At 31.0% G+C, this 26,343-nt stretch overlaps 1 protein-coding gene across 7 annotated transcripts in view; it reads left to right on the top strand.

Annotated features, from left to right (window-relative positions):
- Positions 1-26,343, top strand: part of LOC117177181 (aldose 1-epimerase) — a 153,391-nt gene that overhangs the window by 72,645 nt on the left and 54,403 nt on the right. For 3 of the 7 annotated variants that reach the window (XM_033367696.1, XM_033367698.1, XM_033367699.1), the window contains exon 2: positions 23,268-23,346. The exons of 3 other annotated variants lie outside the window; for them this stretch is intronic. In XM_033367696.1, the coding sequence (XP_033223587.1) occupies positions 23,268-23,346 (79 nt within the window). Of the gene's footprint in view, positions 1-22,929; positions 22,952-23,267; positions 23,347-26,343 lie in introns of those variants that run through there. One more of the 7 variants, XM_033367695.1, reaches the window with a different exon arrangement.

Below are 26,343 nucleotides of genomic sequence, written 5' to 3'. Positions count from 1 at the left end.
CGAATCTTACACTACCTGGTATTCAGAAATTTAAGCACTAGTTATTTAACTTTTTCTTTTTTACTAATGGGTAGCTCCATAATCATTTTCGATGAGTCGAAAATAAAGTCTAAAAATTGCACACCGTACTTGGAGAAAATTTGATTTTTTCCTTGTAAATAACGAATCCGAACTTCTCCAAAGTATCACAAGCAAATCGAACTGCTTCTTTACACTTGTCGTAAGTATCTCCAAGGATCAAGAAATTATCTAAATAAACTATACAACGAATTGCCCGATTTCTCAAAACACTTACTAAGGGTTTCATAATTTTGGCAAAAACGAAAGGATCCACGGAGAGTACAAAAAGGAGAAAATTCAATTCATATAAAGTATTGTTAAACTGAAATCTAAGATATTTCCTGTCTGACTCTTTTATTGAAATCAAGTAGTAAACATCTTTAAGGTCCATTGTGCTCATAAAACATCCCCGAGTTAATAATTTGGAAACCGTCTTCCAATCTTCTAATTTAAAATGTTCTGTCTGAATAAAATCATTAAGTTTTTTCAAGTTCAAAATTAACCCAAAACCATCAGTAGATTTTAGAGCGAGAAAAATATCAGAAATAAATTGCCTATTAGACCATGGACATACTGAAACTGCTCCTTTCTCTTTTAATTGGTCTCTGAAAACAAAACCCTCTGAAAAGCCTGAGACTCGAAAGGAATTTTATAACCTTCTATCCAAGATAATATTATTTTATCCGATGTTAATTGCTTCAAACTATGAATAAAATTAGCGAGTCTACCCGCTAGTTTACCTATATTGGCTAAGGACGCCTTTTCTGTGGATATTTCTGCTTCCGATTGGTCCCGCTCCGCGTCGATGGCATCGAAAAATGAGATGTCTGACGGAACGGGTTCCTCGAGTTTTTTTGGATTATTAATCTGCGCTGTTAGTGCGAGTTTTAAAACGTTGTATGATTCGTCCATTAAGCTGCGAGCTTTAATTGTTTCTTGTAAGTTCTTTCCAAACAAGAACTCGTCAGAAGTCGAATTGCGTAATGTTTCTCTATAAGAAACATTCAGATTGGATGAGATCAAATTCTTCCTTATATTGGAATCACCGTGGTGAAAATCAGCTAGCAAACTCCCTACATCGCCGAGCAACTCTACTAAGGGCACATGAACATCTAGAGCTTTTAGGGGCTCATTGAGACCTTTTCCACAGCTGCCAGGGACGTTTTCAATTTGAGCTGCTTCTCCGAAATTCTGTCGTCACTCTTAATTACCGACTGAAGATTTATTTTAATTAATAAATCTTTAATTGCAGGATTCAGTGTTGGAGGTTCCATGTCCGAGCAGTTTGATGGAGGTGGATATTCAGATACTCATTTTTCGAAATTCTTTTTAGAGAAATCTTGCTTCAAGATGTCACTCCAACGGCTTGCAGCTTGCTCTCGAATGGGCTCTGACAATATTTTTTCTGAAATAATACGAGGTCCGATAGATTTCAGCACGTCCTCCTTCAAAACAATTTCGACCCCAGGTGCAGCTTGTCGCTTGAGTTGCCGCTGAAGATGCAGGTAAGACTGCGTATTCCAAAGCATCTCTTTGTTCTGGTTGAACTATCAAAAAATCTGCTGGAGCCAAACAATCTGAGAGACCTACATCACGAGAGCGATCATTCCTGGGTATAGGGTCCTTTCTCTGAGCACAATATGTAAGATTGTAAAAACTCATATAGACGAGTCCTTGGATGGAAAAAATAAGGATCCAGAAATCGACGAAACTCTCTTTTAAAATCGAAATCGTCGGATTCCGATGAATGATCTCTTTTTCGTTTCTTATTACTCATTTTCCAATTTTGGTTTGGATAAAACGTCAAAACGTGTGTAAACTCTGATACACAAGAAAAAGAAGTGAGAATTCAATCGCAGGGGGGAGGCTCCTAGTGTGTTGGTTATGTGTACATTTTTTTAATCTTTAAACGTATGGTAATTCTAATATGAGAAAGAGATACTATCAATTGATCTTAAGGAAGTGGCGCGAAATACAATTTATTTATATTTGGCCTAATTTTAATTTTCTATTTCAATAAGTAAGAATAAATTTACTACTTCCTAAATGAAAGAATTTCCATAAAAATGTTTCAAATAGTAAATAATCGTCCAGGAAATAACATAAGTCATTCTCAAGTTAAATTTTTGTTATAAACTTTTGTTATAAACGTAAGGAAAGCTTTGAACTTGTGAATTACAAATTGTATTTGAAACGAGAAATCTCAAAAAAGAATTATACTTCTGACAGGGAAGAGAAAATTCTCTAAACTCTGGATAGTCCTGGCGCTTGCTATGATTTCGTTTGACATAAGAGGTGGTCTAAAAAAAAACAGTCGTATTGTACAAATTTTAACGTGCTGATTTCGAAAACGACATCGATTTTTCCGAAAAAGCTTGCATTTTGTTATAAAGAATGGCTTTAAATAAATAAAATTTTTAAAAATAATTTCCCCGGAATATTAAATAAAATCACGTAATAAATGTATCGTGCTATTTTTTCCCACGAACAATGGTTTTCGAGTTTTGAATTTTTAAAAAAAATTGGAAAAACCCGAAAATTCCAAAAAGGCGATAACGATGTAGCTCTGAAAGTATAGTTCGTACGAATAATCACCATCACACATCTTTTATCCGCAGAGTATTGTTTACACGAACTCGTACTAAAAACATAAAATTGTTTATTAATGATTATTTTTACAAAAGCAAAATGACGAAAGTTACTTTTCTGACAGGATTTTTATTTTATATGGACATTTAAATTGACCTAGCTTAATTGCCGTCAAATTTTACCTTATTCAAATAATTAATTTATAATAAATAAAAGTTTGTTTTGTAGTAAAAATAATATATTTTGTTCGTATTGTATAAAAATATATGCAACAGCCAAGGTTAGTAATATTATATCAATTTTCTAGAAATAAGTAGTTCTTCATGCTTGAACGTGCAAAAACATTATATAATATAAGAAGTAACGATAAGAAAACGAAATGTTATTATTCTAGTCCTATTAGCTGCAGATATAAGAAACTAATTATTTGCATAATTAAGATAATTTTTTATGATAATTCAATAACTAATGTATCATATTGACCATACTCAAGCTAGGTCAAGTTAAATGTCGATATAAAATAAAAACCCTGTGAAAAAATTAATTTTCGTCATTTTGTTAAGGTAAAAATTTTCATTAGCAAAGAACTTAACGTTTTTAGTACGCGTTTGTAAAAACCATAAATTGATGGATAAATAATGTGTGACGCCGATTATTCGTACGAACTATACTTTTGGAGCTACATTGTTTTCCCACTTTTGGAATTTTCGGGATTTTTCAATTTTTTCAAAAATTCATAACTCGAAAAATTCTTCGTGGGAGAAAATGGGACTTAACCTTTTTTATGTGCTTTTATTCAATTTTCCCGAACAAATATAACATGTTTTTATTAATTTAAATTAATTGTTTGTAAAAGAATGTTATAAAACAATATTCAAGATTTTTTCAAAAAAATCAATTTCGTTTTCGAAATCCAAGACTAAGAAGAACTATAATAATAGAATAGAAATTAAAGAAATTTAAATGAGATTGAAATAAAATTTTAAATCGTATTTAACGTTCAATAATCCGTATACCATTAATAAATAAATAATAAATAATAATAAATTAATAATTAATTAATAATTCTGTATACCATTCAAAATGGATTCAATAATAACTTCTTGGAAAGATCCTTTAGATCATTTTGAAAAGGGTGGTGTTGTCTACAAGATCAATTGCAAGATTTGTAAGATGACTTACTTACGTAAGGCAGACTGGCAGACTTCTTATTGCAGTGAAACCTTTAATAGCAAGTCGCGCGATTAGTGATTCATACGGGTTTCCTACGGGGCGTCTGGAGGCAAGCGATTTTAACAGAGAAATTTATTTTCATCTAAATACTTAAATTATCAGTTGAAAAAATTAATTTCTACCCTAAAATAGGAAAGTTTAAACAAATTAGTTCAATTTCCAAAGACAACAGATTTTCTCCTAAAATTGTTCATCGCTAACTAAACAAATGAATCTTCAATCAATAATATAATAATTAATATATCAACAAAAAATATTTTTATTTTAAATAAACCACAAATGAATTTAAATAAAAAAGACGATGTTGCATGGATGTTCCACGCGTGGAAATCACTGATCACTGATCAACGATTCAAAGTCAAAGGGTGAATATTTTTTCAACACCAAACATTTTAAGGTTTCATGAGTTCGGACTTACAAAAGATGCATTTCTGTTAAAAATTGGATAACACTTTTTTGAAATTCGAAATCGCACAATTTGTATGTTCCATAGGGGCCCCTGCAGGGGTCCCAGCTCGGTTACCCGTACGGATCAACGATTAAAATTTCAAAGTCCAAAGGCCGTATATTTTTTGACACTAATAATTTCAAGGTTTTATGAGTTCAAACTTACAAATAATGATTTTCTTTCAAAAATTGAAGGACACTGTTCTGAAATTCGAACTCTCACAATATGGATGTTCGATAGGGGCTCCCGCAGGATAGCCAGCTCGGTTGCCCTCACGGATCAACAATTCAAATTTCGAAGTCCAAAGGACGTATATTTTTTTGAAACTACTAATTTTAAGGTTTTATGAGTTCAGACTTACAAATAATGATTTTCTTTCAAAAATTGAATGACACTTTTCGGAAATTCGAACTCTCACAATATGGATGTTCGATAGGGGCTCCCGCAGGATAGCCAGCTCGGTTGCCCTCACGGATCAAAAATTCAAATTTCAAAGTCCAAAGGACGTATATTTTTTTGAAACCACTAATTTTAAGGTTTTATGAGTTCAGACTTACAAATAATGATTTTCTTTCAAAAATTGAATGACACTTTTCTGAAATTCGAACTCTCACAATATGGATGTTCGATAGGGGCTCCCGCAGGATAGCCAGCTCGGTTGCCCTCACGGATCAAAAATTCAAATTTCAAAGTCCAAAGGACGTATATTTTTTTGAAACTACTAATTTTAAGGTTTTATGAGTTCAGACTTACAAATAATGATTTTCTTTCAAAAATTGAATGACACTTTTCTGAAATTCGAACTCTGAAAATATGGAAGGGTAAATATTTTATATCCTAAAAAATGGACATATAAACATACGTTTTAAAATATGGTTTATGCATTCTAAAATTTCAAAAAACTATAAATAAATCCGTCCCGAAAACAACCTTTTTTCTGTTTTTTTAAGAAAAAATTCTTAGTTTCATGTTTTATGAAAATTTTTAAATGTCAATAAAAAAATATATTTCCTGTCCTTGTAAAAAGTTTTATAGTAGTCTACAACGTGAAAAAATAAAATATTACGCGAAGAAAAAGTGTAATTGATTTAAATTATTTATTTAATAATTATTTTGATATTCCTCTTAACAGTTTGTGTATTTTACATTTACAAAACGTCGAATAATAATAAATAATTAGAAAAAGAGAGCTTAAAATTTACGACCCAGAAGTTAGCTATGCATATAGATTTGAAAATTCGACCTTGAATAACAAATGAAATAATAGACATAGCCAAAAACTAAAAACACCGCTGGAATCATCTGAGCCATATCTCTAGGCGTTTTTTTTCACTTTTTTCAAAAATTCATTTTTTAAACAATTACGTTGTTAATTAACATATATCCTTCATTATGAAAAAAACCAAAAGTCCTAAAGAAAAAGTGAAGATAGTTCTGGATGCTCCTCGACAATATCTCCAGGTGTTTTTTTCATTTTTTTTTTAAATGAATTATTTAAACAATTATACTGTTTATAATTTTTTAAAATTTATTTAACAATTGTGGTAAACAATTCGGAGTTGTTAAGTAAAAAATAACATACCTTAAAGTATCATGAATAAAGAAAATTTTATACAATGCAAAAAAGTTAGTTTAAACATTTTTTTGCCCCCTCTATGCACACAGCTTTACGATATCCCATGATGCATATGGATTTGATTATTTATCCTTCATTATAAAAAAAAAAACCAAAAGACCTAAAAAAAAGTGAAAATAGTTGTGGATTCTCCTCGGCAATATCTCCAGGTGCTTTTTTCATTTTTGGAAAAAATTAATTATTTAAACAATTGTATTGTTTATAATTTTAAAAAATTTATTTAACTATTGAGGTAAACAATTCAGAGTTGTTAAGTGAAAAATAACATAACTTGAAGTATCATGAATGAAAAAAAATTTTGAGCAATGCAAGAAAGTTAGTTTAATCATTGTTTTTGCCCCCTCTACGCACACAGCTTTACGATATCCCATGGCGCATATGGATTTGATTATTTAGCCTTCATTATAAAAAAAACCAAAAGTACTAAAGAAAAAGTGAAGATAGTTCTGGATTCTCCTCGGCAATATCTCCAGGTGTTTTTTTCATTTAAAAAAAATTAATTATTCAATTATATAATTATTAATTATTTAAACAAATTCTTTCAAGTTTAGTATGAGTGGAGTCTTTAATTAATTACTTTATTATATAATTTAATATTATTTGTCATTATTTAATAAAAAATTATTCTTTATTAAAAATATAATAGAATATAAACATTATATCAAAGTTAATGTCATACGTGAAAATCTTTTTCAAATGAATATTATTAATTTATCGCATCAATATCAATATTGCGGTGGTTTCGGCATATTGATAATTTAATGTATTTGATAGAAACTTTCAATGAATAACAAATTTCTTGAAATAATATATATTAACATAATTCCGTAGGAAATACTTTAAGGAATTAAACGAATACCTCCTAATGTAGAAAATATTAAATTTGATAATCATGCTCTAATTAAAAGTATATAAACTCCTAATGTTTAAAGACATAATAAATTTATTATAAATAGGTATTTTTAATACTAATATTATTCTTAAAACTGAAGATAACAAATTAATTTTTTTACTTATTACAATAATATTTTATAGTTGAGTAAGTCCTAAAGACCAATGCTAAATTAAATAATTAAATTTAAAATTTAATGTGCATATAACAAATTATCAAGTAATAGATAAAATTATATGCTTTCAAAGAATTGGCAGCTGAAATTTATCATTTCAACAACCTAATAGTTAAAGCACTGATTGAAAAATAATTTTTTTTCGTTAAAGATGCATCATATAAGTTAAAAGTTCATCTCTTTGGTTGAGTAATCTTTTTCTTATTTAGAATTAATTTCTTAACTAGAAAATTTATTTTTTGTTAAAAAGTTAACCTTGTAAGTGTAACATTCTACTATTTATTTGGATAAAAATTAATGCATTCTGCTTAAAATTCGTTAAAATTTTCTTGATGAAAACAAATCTTTTTTAAATTTGAAAATCAACTATTCTATCTTTGATTAGAAAATGTATTCTTTTTAGTTGCCAATTTAAATATTTTGTACAAACTTCATATACATCTTTCAGAATTCGCCTATTTTGAAGAATATTATTTTGGTTGAAATTCCAAACTTAAATTTACCAGAAAGAAATTTACTACCAAATGGAACAGTTGGATTAAGAACAGACGAATTTTTTACAAACTTAAAGTGTAGAATTTTTAACAGTTAATTTCTCTGAAAAAATGCAACTTTATCAACAGACAAATGTTGTAGAAAATCAATTGTTGTATTTTCAACTATGCTGCGGAAAATTTCATAATGCTAGCAAATATTTTATTTAATTTAATTGCAAATTTTTTTTTTCATAACAAAATATTTTTGTAGAATAGATGAAACATATAATCACGACATTTCTATGTAAGTTTAAAAATGTATAAAGTTGTTCATGTTTTGTTCAGAATTACAAATAAGATTTTTTAAAAAGTTGCTAGCTTTTTTGTTACAACTGCACAAAAACTTACAACTATATTATCTTCGTTTATAATAAAGATATTAAAGCGATTAAAGCCGCAAGCTGTAAAGGATAGGCTCTGTAATTATTTTCAAACACCTCGCGATATTTGTAGACATTTTTGTTCTTATTGAAAAACAAGTGTCAGAAGTCAAGGAGGAGGGGGGGGGGGTTTACTGCCGACAGCTGGTACCTTTCTCTGACCACTGGTTCTGAGCCCTTGGGTCCGAAAGAGCCTGCCCGTTACTGTTTGCAGTTTGAATGACTCTAATATGTTTATTGAAATTGAAGATAATGTAGTTGTACGTTTTTGCACTTTTAAGCAACAGTTTTTATTATTCCTCAAATTCCTCAACTGTAACTGATTCAAAACAGTTTTCTTCATACTCATAAATTTTGTCAAATTTTGTCCATTTTCCCTTGTATAAGAAATAATGCTCTAAACTTGACTCTTCTTACATGTACCCAAAAATCCTTTACTTTTTTTGTTTTACTGTGCTAGCATTGTTTTTTGGCAGAGTTATAGAGCATTAGAGGCAAATGCTAATCGTTTTCTCGCCAATAGTAACTTCAGAAATTTCGGATTCCGTAAATTTACTGTATTTTTCAAAGTAGCGCATTTCTAAAAATTATCCTTAAATAGTTTTGCACTTCCAGTCTAGGAGTGTTAAGAGTGTCATTCCTAATTTCATTAGAAAGCTCATTGACAAACATCGTACATTCTTTTTCCTGCTTTACGAATTTATCTATGACAGTTTATTAAAAAATAGTATTTTATCACGAAAAAGCCGATTTTAAAGTATTGTCATGCTTTCCATCTCGAGAGTGTCTCTATGAACTTCAGAAAACAGCTGGATTTTTGACCAAGCAAGAGTTTCACTCGATAAAGAAAATAATCTCAGCAAAAATGTTACGTTGAAAAATCTATTTAAAAATTTACAAACTTCCAAAATTATGTAATGTTAAGTAATTTAAAGCTAGAAACATTAATTTATGCATAACAATTTGTTTAAAATAATACTTAAAATTTGTCCAGGAATCTAATGCCAATTATTAAGTCATTATCTTCAAATTAGAATATCTACAACATTTATTTGAAAATGTGACTCTATTTCCACAAATTTAGTAAATGTTTTTAATTTTTAAACAGAAAATCATTGTTAGTTTTTTTCGCAATTAAAAAGAAAAATTTTCTTCCACGCCTTTCAAAATGCTTAAAAAGCTCTTACAATTTTGTTACGAAAGCTTTTCAAGATTTGAATAATTTTGGTATATTTTCAAAACTCCTAAATATATCTTAAATTTACTCGATTTTTGTTCAAATTAAAAATTGAGTAAACATTTGTTCAGTTTTCCATGAAAATTAGGTTTTGCTTTTCTGGTTGAGAATTGTTTTTTTTTAACATAAAATAGAACTATAGCATGATTCGTTGAAAATTTATTTCTGCAGCTGATAATTACTGATTTTTAAATATCAAAATAAACGTATGCATCTTGTAAAAAATAAATCTTGTTGGTTGACGATTAATATTTTCGAATAAACCTTCAACTGTTTGGTTTAAAAATTGTTTTTTGTTAAAAATCCATTTTCGTGGTTCAAGACTTATTATTTTAGTAAAAAATCCTTTTTTTTCTTTAAAGTCTTCCTATTATGTTCGAAATTCGCTTTTATTTAATCAAAAATAAGTTTAAAACGTCTAGACTGTCTCAATTGTAAATATTATTTTCAAAAGTAAGAGTAATTAATTTTCGTTTTATAAATGTCTGTAATTAGATTTAATAAACGAAACTTTTGAGACTGACTCCAAGAAAATCTTTTTAATTGTGGTTCTTACACATTAAAATATTATTTTAAATTAACGTTCATAAGCAAATTAGTATAGTATTGTCCTACGTAAACTCCTTGCTGAATTTCGCAATGCTGAATAGTGTGAGGGCATGATTGGAGCAATAAACAAATCTGGCTCCAGTCATTCAAAAGCCATCTGCCCTAAAACGATACCTTTTGGCACGTGTGGAACGTCCACTTTAAATCTTGTCATCCCTATCTCGCCTCTCATTTATGAATGGAAACACCTGCGAACTGGAGATTAGTATCTATTGTACCTACTATGTCTTTCTACTTATTTGTAGATTTCAATTCTTAGATTAAAATTCTTACTTTCCACTTTGAAAATGTTTTGAAAATGTTTTGAAAATGTTTTGAAACTGTTTTGAAAACTAACATTTTTGCATTGTTAAAAATTTTTTTTCATTCATGATACTTAAAGGTATGTTAATTTTTCAGTTAACAACTCTGAAATGTTTACCACAATTGTTAAATAAATGTTTAAAAATTATTCACAATATAATTACTTAAATAATTAATTTTTTAAGAAATTAAAAAAACACCTGGAGATATTGCCGAGGAGAATTCAGAACTATCTTCACTTTTGCTTTACGACTTTTGGTTTTTTTCATAATTAAGTATATATGTTAATTAACAATGTAATTGTTTAAAAAATGACTTTTTGAAAAAAGTGAAAAAACTCCTAGAGATATGGCTCAGGCGATTCCAGCGGTGTTTTCAGTTTTTGGCTACGTCAATGATTTCATTTTTTATTCAAGGCCGAATTTTCAAATCTATATGCATAGCTAACTTCTGGGTCGTTAAAATTTGGTACTTTAATTTTTCTGAACTGTAGCTTATGAGGATGGCTTTTTCATCGAGTTTCAACTTGTGGGTTTGGCGCAGTGGTTAGCACTCCCGACCGCTAGGCGATATATTTAAGGATAGATTATGTAGGTTCGATACCCTGTAGCGTTAGAAATTTTATTTGTAATATAATGTTTAAAAATGTAATATATGTGTTCACTCTACACAGGACTATTAATATCTGCAGATACAATACTCACAATCAATTAATATTTATTTTTATATAACTTTTTTGTCATATGGTTAGAGTATAGCAGTACGGTACTAATTAGCACTGCCGCAGTACTGCCGCAGTACTGCCGCCCATGGTGAATTTCCTATTGGAACAGTACTGTGCTAGTAGCGATATCCAGGGCTGGCCCAACATTGACAGCCCAGCACAAAATAGTGTTATCATCCCAGAGATATGCCAGTACAGGTGCCAGCACTGGCAACAAAAAAACCAAGAGGGCTTTCATGGTGGCAACCATGAGGGATCCATGAGGGAAGCCCATGTTGAGCCCCTGAGACATGAGGCAATCCATGTGGACTCTGACGGGGAGCCCCTCAATTTTTTCACACGGAGAAGAAAAGATTCGTTTTTAACTGAACAGTTGCATGTTCAACTAAAAAAATTTATTTTCTACCGAAAATTAAATTTCTAAGAAAATGCATAAATTTTTAATCAAACATTTGAATTTTTAACCAAGGAGTTTCATTTTCTAACATTTCAAAAACTGAAATGCGCGATTTGACTGATTTGAGTAGCGCTACTCCAGTCGCCCAAGCGGAAACCAACCTTAACAGGAGCTGCGCAGAGTGCGCTGGGTCTGCGTTTGTCACTCAGATGAGCAATCGAGCGTGAACGAACAAAAGCGGAGTGCGTTATAATGAGTTAGTTCCCACCCACTGTCAGCCCTAAAATGGACGCTATAGAAGAGTTTCACTGTATTAGGATAGAGGAACACAAAAGTAATGTTCATGATTGGGATAATGTTAACAATTTTTATTGGCATAATGTTGAAATTTAGCATGGTGAGAGTAATGAGATAATGACACAATTTATGGAAATGCTTTACATCAAAAACAACATAAATTATCTATTGATTTTAAGACTGATTTAGGCAGGTTAAACAAGAGTTATTCTAGTATGATTAATTATATTAGCACTGAGTTTTCATAAATCTTTATTTTATTTTTTCTATTTCTGATGTGCTTATGATGGATATTTTAGGTAGAGTGTCAGGGTGTCAGGAAGAGAGCGTCGTTGTTTCTTTGCTGTTCCTGCCTTATTAATATTTTTTTCTTTTTTTGCATTGATAAGAGTGCTGTATGAGTGCCGAAACGTTGGTGATCATTTATTTACAAATCTTTTTTATTGTGATTTAACAATAATAAAAATAAAAAAAGATGAAAGAAGTAAAAAGAAAGCAAAGGGATTTCGTTGGTTTCCTTTTCATTTTATTTTTTATTTTTGAACCAAAAAAATTAAGTTTTGTCTTTTCTTTTTTAGAAAAAAATCTTCATCTTTTTTCAAATTTGAACATTTTATGGTGGTTATCCAAATTTCGTCGGGGAATTCTTAGTTTTATTCTCAGGAATTCTGCACATTAATGAAATAGAAATAATTTTTTTCAAACCCCTACCCCTTTTCAACGTCTCAAGGGGGGAGGGAAGACATGTCTCTATCTCGTCAAAAAATTAATTTTGTACAAACCCCTGTCCCCTTAGAATATCTCATGGGAGGTGGGGCGGGAAGGCATCCCTGTGACTGGTAACAGAAATAACTGTGTTCAAACTCCTATCACCCCTTTCCAAAGTCTCATATGGAGCAGGAAGGCACTCTTGTGACTAATCACAAAACAATTTCTGCGATTTGGCTTCTGAGATTATTCACAGAAATACTTTCCGTTTCATTCTTAACCTTTTCCACTGTGTTTTAGTTTGTGACTTCAAGTAGCAAGATTGACGATAGTGACGACCAAACAGTAGCAATGGATGGGTGGGATTGAGTGTTATAACAAAATTGATTCGAAGAAAAAATTACTAGGTATTGGAGACTGATGGTATAATATAATCCCACCATGTTGCATAATGCTTAATGTGGCCTTTAAAATTCTATTTTAAACTGTCTTTATGGCACTTTGTATAAAAATTTTCTTTGTATATTATATTATGAATATGTATGCCCAAATTTATATGCAAACGTTGATTTCAAAAATTCATATTTGTACTTGGCTATCTTTTGCATGGCAGATATTTTTTATGGGATTTTCCTTTTATTAATTCATTTGAAATTTGTAGAACGAAAGTATATCAAGGACAATAGAATTTTTTTGCTTCCTATTCAAGGTTTGCTCTTTTCAATTAATGATTATCTTATAAAATTGCATATATTAAGAAAAATTAAAAATTCTTTTTCAACTTTTTGGACTTTGTTGCAATTGTTTATAACTCAGCTGATATAAATTAATGTTTAATTTGCTTCTTATAATTCAAAAAAAGGATTTAAATTGTCATCTAGTGTTAAGCAAGATGCGCCTCGAGGGTTGTAAAAATTCCTCTATATTTTCTCTTTCAATCAAACTTTTTCCGCCTCAATTCTGAACTGCATACTCTCGGGAGTATGTTTTTTTTAAATTAAAAATGAGATTACTTATCGAAAAATGCGCGTGTCTAACAAAAATAAAAATTTCCACTCCATTTACTTGGAAGTAGATGAATTATTTTAATCAAACTTTTTACAGTTCATTTTAATACTGCAGTGTTTCGGGAGTAAGTTTTTTGTTCTAAAATAAAAATTGGATTTCTATTCGACGTCGAAAATTTAAAATCACTTTTTAAACATTTTTTTGGTCTCAAATTGAAAATTGGATTTTTAATCATCGCCCAAAGTAGCGAAAATTTCCACTTCAAGCGGGGCATAAATTTCCTTGCTCCATTTGTTCGTAACCCATTGAGACATTTCCTGATACAACATTTTACGCTTCAATTCAGCACTGATGTATCAGTGAGAAATTTAGAATTTAAACAATGCAATTTTGTTTGTTTTATATTCAAAAATTTAAATTTTAAGCGAAAGTGTTGAATTTTTATATACAAGTAACCATTGAAAAATTATTAATTTGAAACTGCTTAAAATAAAAATAATTCAAGTAAAAAGGATTTGTGTATAAAAAACGAAATTCGAATTTCACCTCTGTTACATATTTTCCAAACAATTCCCAGGAATTTTTAGTATCTTCATGGTTTTTTTCTTTTGAATTTACGTATTTTGCGTAAAAAAATTTAAATTTAGGGATAACAGAAATGGTAAAATTATAAAAACTATTTAAGATGTCTGAAATTCTTGCGATATATATCGAAACTTATTTGCTGCAGAGGTGAACATGGGTAAAAAATTTACTTTTTTTTTAGAATCATTGAATAGTAATGCAATTTTTTATTCAAGAAAAAAGAATATGTTTTTATATAATCTTATAGAAAATTAAGTGTCGGTTAAGTTTAATGAAACTAGTCACTCTTTGCATTTTAAATTAAAATAGGAAAATCCAATTAAAATTTTAATTAAATAAGAGAATACCGCTTGAGTGACCTTATTTTTCACACTGTTTTTTCTGAATCTTATTTCAATACCTGAAATTAGCCCTTAAATAACGCTTTGTTTTCACAGTGTGCTTGAAGCATTACTAAATATATTAGAATAATAATACTGTAAAAAAATAAAGGTTTAAGTATTAAAAAAAAGGTTAAACAATCAGGTGTTTATGGAAAAAACTTAGATTTGCACATTTTTTATTTTCAATCGATTTTATTTCTTGCCTAAATTTATCGATTAATTTAATTCTTAACTGAAATTATTCAAACAATTATTTTATTTTTTCATATTTAGTAAACTAGTAATTTAATTCTCTTGAAGTCGTGTTCCCTTTGGATGAATAGGCGGAGGTTGTGGGTGGTGACAAGGAAGTGGGGAAGGGCGAGAGGCGTTATCGAGAGGCTAAGGGAGGCATATAAAGAGGCGAACGATAAAGTGAGATGCGGGCAGAGAATTCGGAAGGTTTCTGGATAGATAGAGGGTTGAAGCAAGGGTGTCCGCTTAACTTAGTTCAACGTGTAGGAGATGTTAGGATATGGCCACTCACGTATGCAGGTGACACAGTGTTGCTGGCAAAAAGCGAGGAGGTCTCAAAGAAGATGATGATGAGGTTGAAAGAGTTCGTTATATTTGATATTTTTAGTTTACCTAATCCTCCATCCCAGCAAAATCATTTCGGACCAATAATGTAGAAAATAAGTCGAAGAACACAATATTCAACCAAATAAGTACTCATTAATCGAAACTTAATTTTTATAACGACGTCTTATCATTAATTACCAAAGTCGTAAATCTTACAATTATTTAGCTTTTGAAATTTTAGAGAATATAACGTTATAATTATCAATTCAATATTTGTAGTATTATATAGTTTTAGCCGCAACGGCAGCCAAAATAGCGTGCACCGTTTAAATGTCTAAAAATAATTAGAATGTATGGAGCCTCTTCCAGCGTACACAGATAAATATATAATCAAAAAAAATATGTCTGGAGCCTATACAGCTTACCCAGAAGAATAAGTAGGAAAAATCTCGGAGCCTGTACATTGTAACCAATAGATAGAGAACAGAAAAAGGTTCTCTGGCGCCTGAACTGCGTATTCAGAGAAAACGAGATATGTCTTTAGCCTGCGTCAGTGTGCCCAGATCTAATCGCGTATTAAGTTATCCTGCACTGGTGTACTCCGATCTGCACCGATGCAGGTCGGAGTGAGAAGGAATAAGTAAAAAGGAGCGATCGGAGTGCTCTTGGAGTACACCAGTGCAGGATAAACGAATGCGCTATTAGACAACCAACCTTTATCCCTTCGTAACGTGAGGCCAGTCGCCAGGTGGACAATCAGAGAGATAATCCGGTTTTGTGAATTTAACCCTTCAGTCCACCGTCGAGTGTCCCGTTCCGCTTTCTATCTGCCTAATTATACCCTCTTCAATTACTGATGATATTGGGAGAGAGGATCTTGCGCTTACAGGTGACTATGCGGAAGTTATCTTGCCGCCTATCGCCGTCTGTAGGTTGCCTATACTCAAGGACATTGTCCCATTATTGCCAGAGCTGCCAGATCGTGGATGAAATTTACTCCCGCCATACCTACCGTTTGGGAGCCGCAAAACAGAAGGTGCACAATTACCACTGTGAGTTCGTGTGTAAGCCGAAACTGCACGATTCGACTTCGGTTTTCTGTTGTACGATGATTGCCGATCTGATAGCTTCGGAAGACTTTGGTGGTCTTCTATTTATATCTCGATCTTCATTCGAAAGAAATGGAAGAAATCGGCGAATTTAATGTTTCGCATGATTGCACGAGTCAATTTTGAGGTTATGTTTTTCAGGTACACGGTAAAAAAAAATTGAGCTGTGACAGGGATATTATTCCTTATTATAGCCAAACATTTAGCTGAAAACGAACGAAGGAATTTAGAAAGATCCCTGGATCAACGAAAATGAATATCCTTGACCATTTTCCATATACCAGGGATATCGTATAGTCAAACCCCTAATAAGTATAGCTATAATAGGGATATTAAGAATAGGTGTCTGAAGCAATTATCGGAAGAGCACCGGTGCATTATGGGAGCAGCCAAATAAAATGGCGACGGTCTAATCGGGAGCAGTGACAGTCGAGATTTAATTTGGACAATTAAACGCTTTTTACCACTTAAAACGTGCGCGAATGTTAATATTAAATGAAGTTTATGATGCAGTAATAATAATTTACATTTGTTTCGTTTGTAGGCGATAACTATATTGAAATATCAAGAAACGCGATAAAAACAACAAACTTGACCTCCAAATGAATTACACGGATTTCAGGGAAATTCATTTTCGCGATACCAGACGAAAAATTGGCTGCTGTAAGTTAATATATTTCTATAACAACTAAATTTTTTTTATAATCTGAAGATAATACAATTATATATAATCTGTCGAAAATAATAAACTTTCGAACCAAGTAATTTTATCCAAATTCCTGATTTACGAGAACAATCTACATAAAGTAACTAAATGTGTAACTCTTCTAACTAAACGTTTTACCTAATCCAAGCGTACACTTTCTTTGAGTTTAATATATTCTCGATTCACTCGGTCGCCTCAATAATTTTTTTCCGTGTATATATAGTATGAGTATTATTACTATTGTACATATTATTAATGTTCATATTATAATTATAAAATATAACATTAATTTTAATTAATAGTTGACTAACTTTTAATACAAATAGTTAAATTTTCAACTAAAACAATTAGTTTTCTGCAAAAAAGTTTTTCTAAATTTGTTTTAAGCAAAATGTTTAAATTTTTAAACGAAAAGTTAAATTTTTAATCAAAAGGCTAAATTGTATAAGAATAAAAGGCATTTTTAATCAAATACATGAACTTTGCACACAAGAAATTTATTTTCCACGAAGTATAATTTTCTTGTAGTTTAAAGAAATTAATTTTTAAACAAATCCAAAAAAAAAAGATTCTACAAAATAGTTAAATTTTCAGAAAACAAATTTTGTCAACTAAATTGATAAATCCTCAACCAAAAGAAAACTAATTTTTTAACAAAGCAGTTCCACTTTCAACCAGAAAAATTGAAAAAACAGTTAAAATTCTTTGAAATTGCTTCAAATTATTGAAAATAATTGAAAATTCCTTGAAATATTTTAAAAGAGCCTAAAATATTTAAAATCCTTTAAAATATCTTGAAATTTTACAAAGCTCTTAAAAATTCCTTGCAATTTTAAAATTGCCCTAAAATATTTTAAATCCTTTAAAATCGCATACTAAATTATTGAAATCAATTGAAAACTCCTTGAAATCTAGTAAAATATGGTAAGATGTATCAAATCCTTTAAAATCTCATATTAAATTACTGTAATGAATTAAAAATTCCCTGGAACCTTTTAAAATACTCTCAAATATTTCGAAACTTTCAAAATCTTTTGAAAAATTTTGACATCTTTTAGAGTTTTTTTTTATACTTTGGAATTTTTTTAAAACAATCTTGCTATAATTATTAAAATTCTTTGAAATTCCTTTAATTCATGAAAATGAATTAAAAATTCAGTGAAATCTTTATAAACATCCTCAAAAATTGAAAATCCTTTAAAATATTTTGAAATCTCTTGAAAATTCCTTGACAATTTAAAGATACCCTAAAACATTTCAAATCTTTTACAATACCATACTACATTATTAAAATCTCTTGAAAATTCCCTGAAAATTTAAAAATGCCCTAAAAAAATATACATATAATTTTATAATTATATACAAAAATCGTTTTAAAAATACTTAAACTATAACTCGAGTAATTTCTATTAAAACTTTAGTTTAATAGTTTAACTAATCTACAAACAGTTAAATTTTTAATGTTTTAAAATTTTTCTGTTTTCTAAGTTTCAGTCTAAAACAATTTAATTCAGAGATTGCCCAAATGAAAAAAATACATTTAAATTTTGAACGCATTCAATTTATTTAGGATTATTAATTTTTTATAAATAAACTTCCAAGTTTGCAATTCTAAATTTGAAGACTTAAATCCCATCTAGTTGAAAATTATTCATATTTCATAGTTGAAAATGTTTGAAAATAAAATTTCGAAAGTTAGGAATATTTATTTGTTTCATTTTCAAAACTCTAATCTACAAACATCTCAACATTTAACGTTTTGAAACTTTTCTCTTTTTAAAATTTCAATCTGAAGCTTAACAAAATTTCAAGAGATTGCAAAAGATTTTCAAAGATTTTAAATATTTTAGGATGTTTTAAAAGATGTCAACGAATTTTCAATTTATTTTTATAATTTACACAAATTTCAAAGAATTAAGAAATTTTTAGAAAGCTTTTTTTTAAATACCAAAGTAATTAAGAAATCCCAAAAAAGTTCTAAGCATTTCAAAAGATTTTTAAGGATTTGAAAAATGTGTGAGAATTTTAAATATTCCAAGGAATTTTCATTGATTACAGTAATTTAGTATGATATTTTGAAGGATTTGAAATATTTCAGGGAATTTTCAAATTCTCAAGGAATTTTCATGAGCTTTAAAAAATTTCAAGACATTTCAAAAGATTTTTCAGGTATTTAAAAATTTGTGAATGTTTTAAAAGATTTCAATCCTATTTTTCTAATTTTAAGGAATTTCAAAGAATTTAAAAGAAGTAGTTTAAAAATCTTTTAAAAAAAAGGTCAAGGTATCTGAAAATATTTTAAAGGTATTGCAATATTTGAGAGTATTTTAAAATGTTCCAAGGAATTTTCAATTGTTTATGGTAATTTAATATGAGATTTTGAAACATTCAATATATTTTATGATATTTTAATAGATTGCAAGGTATTTTTAATTGTTTTCAATAATGTAGTATGATATTGTAAAAGATTTGAAATATTTTAGGGTATTTTTAAATTTTTAAGGAATTTTCAAGATATTTCAAAATATTTTAAAGGATTTAAAATATTTGAGGATGTTTAAAAAGATTTCACTGAATTTTTAATTCATTTTCATAAATTAAAGGAATTTCAAAGAATTTTAATAATTATAGCAAGGTTGTTTAAAAAAAATACCAAAGTATATTAAAAATCTTTCAAAGTTGTGAAGATTTTTCAAAAGATTTTAAAGGTTTCGAAATATTTGAGAGTATTTCAAAAGGTTCCAAGGAATTTTTAATTGGTTACAGTAATTTAATATGAGATGTTAAAGGATTTGATACATCTTAGGATATTTTACTAGATTCTAAGGAGTTTTTAAATGATTTCAATAATTTAGTATGCGATTTTAAAGGATTGAAAATATTTTAGGGTCTTTTTAAAATTGCAAGGAATTTTCAAGACCTTCGTAAAATATCAAGAGATTTGATAGGATTTTAAATATTGTAGGCTCTTTTAAAACATTTCAAGGAATTTTCAATTATTTTCAATTTTTTAATGCAATTTCAAAGATTGTTAACTATTTTTTTCTACTTTTCTGGTTGAAAGTGGAACTGCTTTATTAAAAATTTAGTTTTCTTTTGGTTGACGATTTATCAATTTAGTTGACAAAATTTGTTTTCTGAAAATTTAACTACATTGTAGAATCTTTTTTTTGGTTTTGTTTAAAAATTAATTTCTTTAAACTACAAGAAAATTATACTTCGTGGAAAATAAATTTCTTGAGTGCAAAGTTCGTGTATTTGATTAAAAATGCCTTTTTTTCTTATACAATTCAGCCTTTTGATTAGAAATTTAACTTTTTGTTTAAAAATTTAATTATTTTGTTTAAAACAAATTTAGCAAATTTTTTTTACAGAAAACTAATTGTTTTAGTTGAAAATTTAACTATTTGTATTAAAAGTTAGTCAACTATTATTTAAAATTAATGTTATCTTTTATAATTATAATGTGCACATTAATAATATGTACAATGGTAATAATACTCATACTATATATACCTGAAAAACATAACCTCAAAATTGACTGATGCATGAAATGAAGAATCACACGAAACATTAAATTCGCCAATTTCTTCCATTTCTTTCAAATGAGGATCGAGATATAAATAGAAGACCACCGAAGTCTTCCGAAGCGATCAGATCGGCAATCATCGTACAGCAGAAAACCGAAGTCGAATCGTGCATTTTCGGCTTACACACGAACTCACAGTGGTAATCATGCACCATCTGTTTTGCGGCTCCCAAACGGTAGGTATGGTGGGGGTAAATTTCATCCACGATCTGGCAGCTCTGATTATTGCTTATTGGGATCTTTTCAAGGTTGAGAAGATACCTGGATAAGAATCGGGCAGAGTTGAATGCGAAAAGATGAAAGTTAAGAAAAGTTCAGGAAAGAAGGTGGAGGGTAGAAGAGAGGGGAATGGAAGTGGAAGGGAAAGACGGTGTATGCGGTGAAAGTTTGTGTACCTGGTCTTTCTGTTTCGGAGGAATGTAGGAGTGTATTTTTATCTAAAACAGAAGTTTAGGAGGGCATATGTTGCAGATGATTTTGAAAAGGGAATAAAATTGTTTGACTCGCTCGTAATGAGTGTGCTACAAAAAGGAGAGAAAGGAAGTCAGGAGCTCATAGCGAAGATGACATGTAATTGCATGGACATTTTTTTTAGGTTCTCGCTTCCTACGAAAAAAGGAATGTGTGAATTGTGGGTGAACCGGGTATGCAAGGGTGGATCACTGATTGAAGGATTGCGAGAGGAAAGGAAGGAATGGAATAAGCATAGTGGTATTAATGCATGAAAGATAGGACAAAAAGGCGGTACCATAGGTAAAGGGGGTGTTTGGTGAGATGGAGAAGAACAGAAGAGAATGAAAGAGAAAGAGGAATTGAGAAGAAAATTTTATTAAGAGAAGAGTAAGTAGGTATAAGATCACTGTAAATATTGTCAGTAGCAGATAAGTATTTGATATATACTGCGGATGCAGTTAAGCAATGCGAGGTAAGGCGAAAAGTAGGGACATGCATGCGAGATAAAATAAGGAAAACAAGGACTAAGGAGATAAGAGAAAGCGGTCATAGAGGGACGACGACAGACACTTACAGTCTGCACTAAGAGTAATTTCTGGTACTAGGAACGTGGTTGTGCATACTATCGGCGAGAAAACTATAGGCATCTGCCTTTGAAGCTTAACAACTCAGTCAAAAAAAATGCTAGCGCAACAAAAAAAAGTCATTTAAAAGCTGAAAGTATTCTACGTTAATGAGCTTAAAGACGTTTATGTAAAAAAATTTTTGTGCTTAGCAGACTGAAAAATGTAAAATAAAGTAAGGATTTTTGGGTACAAAAATGTGCAAGTATATTATCTTCAGTTCTAATACGGATATTAAAGCGATTCAAACTGCAAACTGTAATTAATAAGCTCTGCATTTATTTTCAATCACCCGGAAGGATGTGTTAGTCTTCTTTTTTGTGAAAATCGCGATATTTTTAGACATTTTTTTTGTTGGAAAACAAGTGACAGAAAGCAGAGGGGGGGGGGGCGTTTTTTTTACTGCCGACCGCTGGTCTCTTTCTTTGACCCGTGGCCAGGTGCCATCCAAGCTTTCAGAACTAGGGGCCGAAGAATGGCACCAGCGGTCGGCAGTAAAACAAAAAAAGGGCCCCCTCTGCTTTCTGTCACTTGTTTTCCCACAAAAAAAAATGTCTAAAAATATCGCGATTTTCACAAAAAAGAAGATTAACACATCCTTCCGGGTGATTTAAAATAAATGCAGAGCCTATTAGTTACAGTTTGCAGTTTGAATCGCTTTAATATCTGTATCAGAACTGAAGATAATATAGTTGCAAATTTTTGTGCTTTTAAGCAACAATTCTTATTATTTTTCGAATTTCTCAACTGCAACTGGTTCACAACAGTTTTCCTCATACTCATGAATTTTTTCAATTTCTTCCATCGCACCTTGTATAAGAAATAATGCTCTAAACTTGACTGTTCTTAAATGTACCCAAAAATCCTTACTTTTTTTTTACATTTTTCAGTCTGCTAAGCACAACATTTTTTTTACATAAACGTCTTCAAGCCCATTAACGTACAACACTTTCAGCTTTTAAATGACTGTTTTTTTGTTGCCTTAGGATTTTTTTTACTGAGTTTTTAAGCTTCAAAGGCAGATGCCTATAGTTTTCTCGCCGATAGTAGTTAAAAATGTCCTTAACTACTTTTTATATAGTTTCGTCGAGAAATGGCTTACCCGTTATGGCACCTACGAAAAGTGACCATTGGAATGAGAAAATCTAGACGCAGAAACTATACGTTGATTGGTGCGATTAGGTCGCATGGTTACAATGATCGCATTTCGAGCGTTGCATTGACAAATCTCTTAAGTACTATGTTTTGCTAAGTCAGTTAGTGAAAATTGATTTTTTCTTTAAAAAAATACTTAGGTAAAATTAGAATAATTCACAATAAAAGGTTACAATTTTTCTATAAACTTTACGATTATTAATCAAACTATTCAATTAATCTAAAGCCTTTTAAAAGTGTAATTACAAAATCTATTGAATGTTTCTCTTTATTGCGGTTAGAATGTCGATGACCCATCGATTGACGAGGCAATAAAAAAAAATGAAAATAGCAGTATGATGAAGAGTATTGAGAGGAATAAGAAATTAGACTCAAATACGAGTTTAAATATTCTTACCTGCCATTCACTTAGAATCCCTTAGGCCCACAACGCGGTCTTCAATTTAAGTCATGGGAACAAGGGGCTATTTTTCTCAGTGTGCTATTCGCATTATATCATTACTTCATAACGCAGTGTTGAGGTGTTAGTTAAAAGAACTATTTTCGAAATGCCAGGTGTGTATGTACAATTTTTGTGTAAATATAAAGGAGTACATCGCTTCAATAATGCCTGTGAAAATTTACCAAAGCGAAACATTTTTACAATGTCATCAGAGGAAATTCTTACGGAAGCAAAATAAAGAATTCTAATACACTCTTTCGGTCGAGAGTGTCATTAGGGTTGTTTTCCTCCTATAATTTTTCTTTAAGGTTCAAAATAATTACATTATTTTTTCTTTTTTCGTACTCCGCTCCTTCGGCTATAATTTTCTAAACTGCGATTGGATATTTCAGAGCTGCTTTTCTCTAACTCCAAATATTTTGCTTATAGTTAATCAATTCGATTCAACGCACCCGTCAAGGTTTCGATGTGTAACTCTTTCTGTGCTTTGCTATCTTGAAGTCAGCGTGTAAGTATTTTCATTTATAATATATATTTACAGCGACCTACCTCAGATATCCTTATCGACTTAATTTTTAATCAGCAGAATTCCAAAGTTTATGTTGGTCTTGTTTTTATCCAGTTTTTGGCCCATCTGCTTAATAACATTGTCCTTAAATTCCATTAGTAATGCAAACATCACATCGTTGACTTTTGGACTTCGGTCCTCTTGTCTATGGACTCACTGGAGACTGTGATCTTATTTTGTGAAAAAATTAAGGATTCGTATTGTTTCTGTAATCGCATCCTGACGAGCCAGATCTGGCGCGACAATATCTTGCGATTTTCCCACCAGGAAGTTTTCTTAGTTCCCCCGCGCACTCCTGGTGGTACTCAGCTCACCTCTCGTTTTGCTTATGGGTTTGCAGCAAAGTTCGAAACTGCAGATGGACGGGGTAGAGCGTACGGGACGGGATAGAGCGTACATGTACTTAGGAAATATGGTATTTTATTTTCCTTTAGAAATAAGCTACAAAAATGTCTTCGGTCCACCAGGTTGGTTTATTCATTTATTGTGAATTTACTTTTAAGACTTTTTGTAAGTTCTTGAATTTTATTTGTACTAGCATTGAGGAAGAAGAACTAAGTCTGGATGGTAGGGTAAAAATAAATCAGTTTAAAGAACATAAGTCCCTAAAGGATCCGGGTTAACAGATTTCGCAGGAACAGCTATTTTGACAATTTACTTAGGTTCGGTTAAACACGTTCAGGAAAGTTGTTAATTTATGAGTGTCAAACTCTCTTTTGCTTTCCATATCCATAAAAATACCAGATTTAACTGGAAACGTTCGGGTGTCTTCGAGGATGGTCCTTTTCCAATCGTGTAACTTCGGAAAGTGGACCCACCCCGATGGGGCCTGAAACGGAGAGTGGGGATGCTTGAGGGTGGAGTGACGGGGTGTGTAAAGTACGATTGAACGGAGGCTAGACAGAAGATACCCTACTCGAAAACGGTCTGCAGCTTCCCTCGTTGAGCTGTAGATTTTGTACTCGGCACTAAAATTTGGAGTAGAGTTCGCGTCCTTAAATCGTGACATCCGGACTTAGTTCTAGGAGAGTTTATTTAATAAACACTTTGGCTATTTCTATATCTCTCAATCAAGTTTTCATTTTATTTGATATTTCAATTTCCCGGTTCCTTTTTAGGATTAACACTGACTGAACTCGGCCAATCATTTAAAGTCCGCGTCTTTGACATGCGCGGCCCATGACAATATAAGACCACTAGCGACATCTCTGTCCGAGCGTGGCAAAACTAATCATGGTAAATGCAAACTTTTCGAAGCATTGTTCATTTCGTCTCGTATTCGTGTGGTCAATAATGATTGCAAAAAGTTGACAATATTAAATAGATCGAAATTGTTATTTTTGTAACCATTAACTTTTTTAGATAAGGATACTTTTTCTAAAATACGAATCCGCATTCTAATACCTGAATACTGAACAAACTCAACAGTACTTGAAATATTTTAATAAGACAAATTTCAATGAATTACATCATACATGGTTTTTTACATAAGTCTTCCGTGTTAAAAATTATTTTATTTCAAAAGCTTTGAACTGTGTTATTTAAATCTAATCGTTTTTATTTAAAATAATAAAAGTTTAATCAATTTCAGGGTTATTAGTGTTAGAATTTCACACCATTTATTTAAATATAAAAAGAAAAATTATTATCATTTAACAAGATTTCATATATATAGGGGAAAGTCGCCTAGGTTGGACCTTTGCAAGTTTTCATATAAGACCGCTAGCGACATCTCTGTCCGAGCGTGGCAAAACTACTCGCGATAAAGGCAAACTTTTCGAAGCATTGTTCATTTCGTGTCGTGTTTGTAAAGAGTGTTGTGCACGCAGTTGCTCCACGAGAAGCAAAAAACTTTTTTAGCGCCTCTGGAAATCACGACAGAACTAGAAGAAAAATCATGGAATGGATAAGGTAAGCATATTTGTTTGTTATGTGGTTATCTTTCAATAAGATGCCGGTGGGAATATTTTATTTCCCAACTACTTTGGCTATGGTGTGACGCCAAGCGATAATGGTGCTTGTTGCCTCGGTTGGACCTTTTGTGTAGTCTAGGTTGGACCATCGCATTTTTTTTTAATCCGTATAATACCATCGCTACGTTAGTCTTTGATTACGAAAAACGTAAAAAAAATGATTTATTTTTGTATCAATTTAAAATAAAATGAATGTTCATATATTGTTGAATTTTTCAGGGCTGCTCGCACTTAAAGAACGATCGATCGGGGGAATTTGAATTTTGAGGACGTTGTTCGGGCCATAAAAGCAATCTTTTTGAATAATGGCAAATGAAGGACAGTAACAAGGTCACACAACATCGCGCAAGCTACACTGCGGCGATATTTGGATGCAGTCTCGACCAGGTACGAGGATATTTCCAACAAAGCCGCAGGGACTTTTCTCATTCGATCGGCTCAAGAAACCGCTCTGTGGAACGCGTTGCAGCAGCCGAGATGAGGTCATGAAAAAATCGAAAATGGCTCTAATGGCTTTACCGCAAACCGATTATAAACCATGTTTCGAGGATTGGATCAAGCGCTGGCATAAGTGCGTTGCAGTCGATGGGGAATACTTTGATGGGGACAATATCAATTATGATGAATAAACTTGTGTTTTGGATTTTAAAAATAAAGTCCTAAGACTTTTTGATCAAGGTGATAGACTTCTGCATTATTTGTTTAAAAGCGATGCCTCAGCATTTGAGCGGAAATAATTCGATAGCATGCATTGAATGAGGGAGAAAAGTTCATTTGAAATGTGCAAACATTGTAAGAAGTTTTTTTATTTGTAAGAACTGCGAATCTGATTAAAGTTTCATGCGTTGTTTCACCGTCAAACTATGTGGATTTCAAATAAAAGCAATAATTGGCTCAATATATGGTAATTTCAAACTATTTCAGCGCATATTTCTTCGACTTTTAGAGGTGGTCCAACCTAGGC

This window comes from Belonocnema kinseyi, chromosome 7, assembly GCF_010883055.1.
Source record: "Belonocnema kinseyi isolate 2016_QV_RU_SX_M_011 chromosome 7, B_treatae_v1, whole genome shotgun sequence".
NCBI classification, from domain to species: domain Eukaryota; kingdom Metazoa; phylum Arthropoda; class Insecta; order Hymenoptera; family Cynipidae; genus Belonocnema; species Belonocnema kinseyi.
The sequence above is the reverse complement of the archived record's forward strand: the minus strand, read 5'-3'. Positions and strand labels throughout refer to the sequence as shown.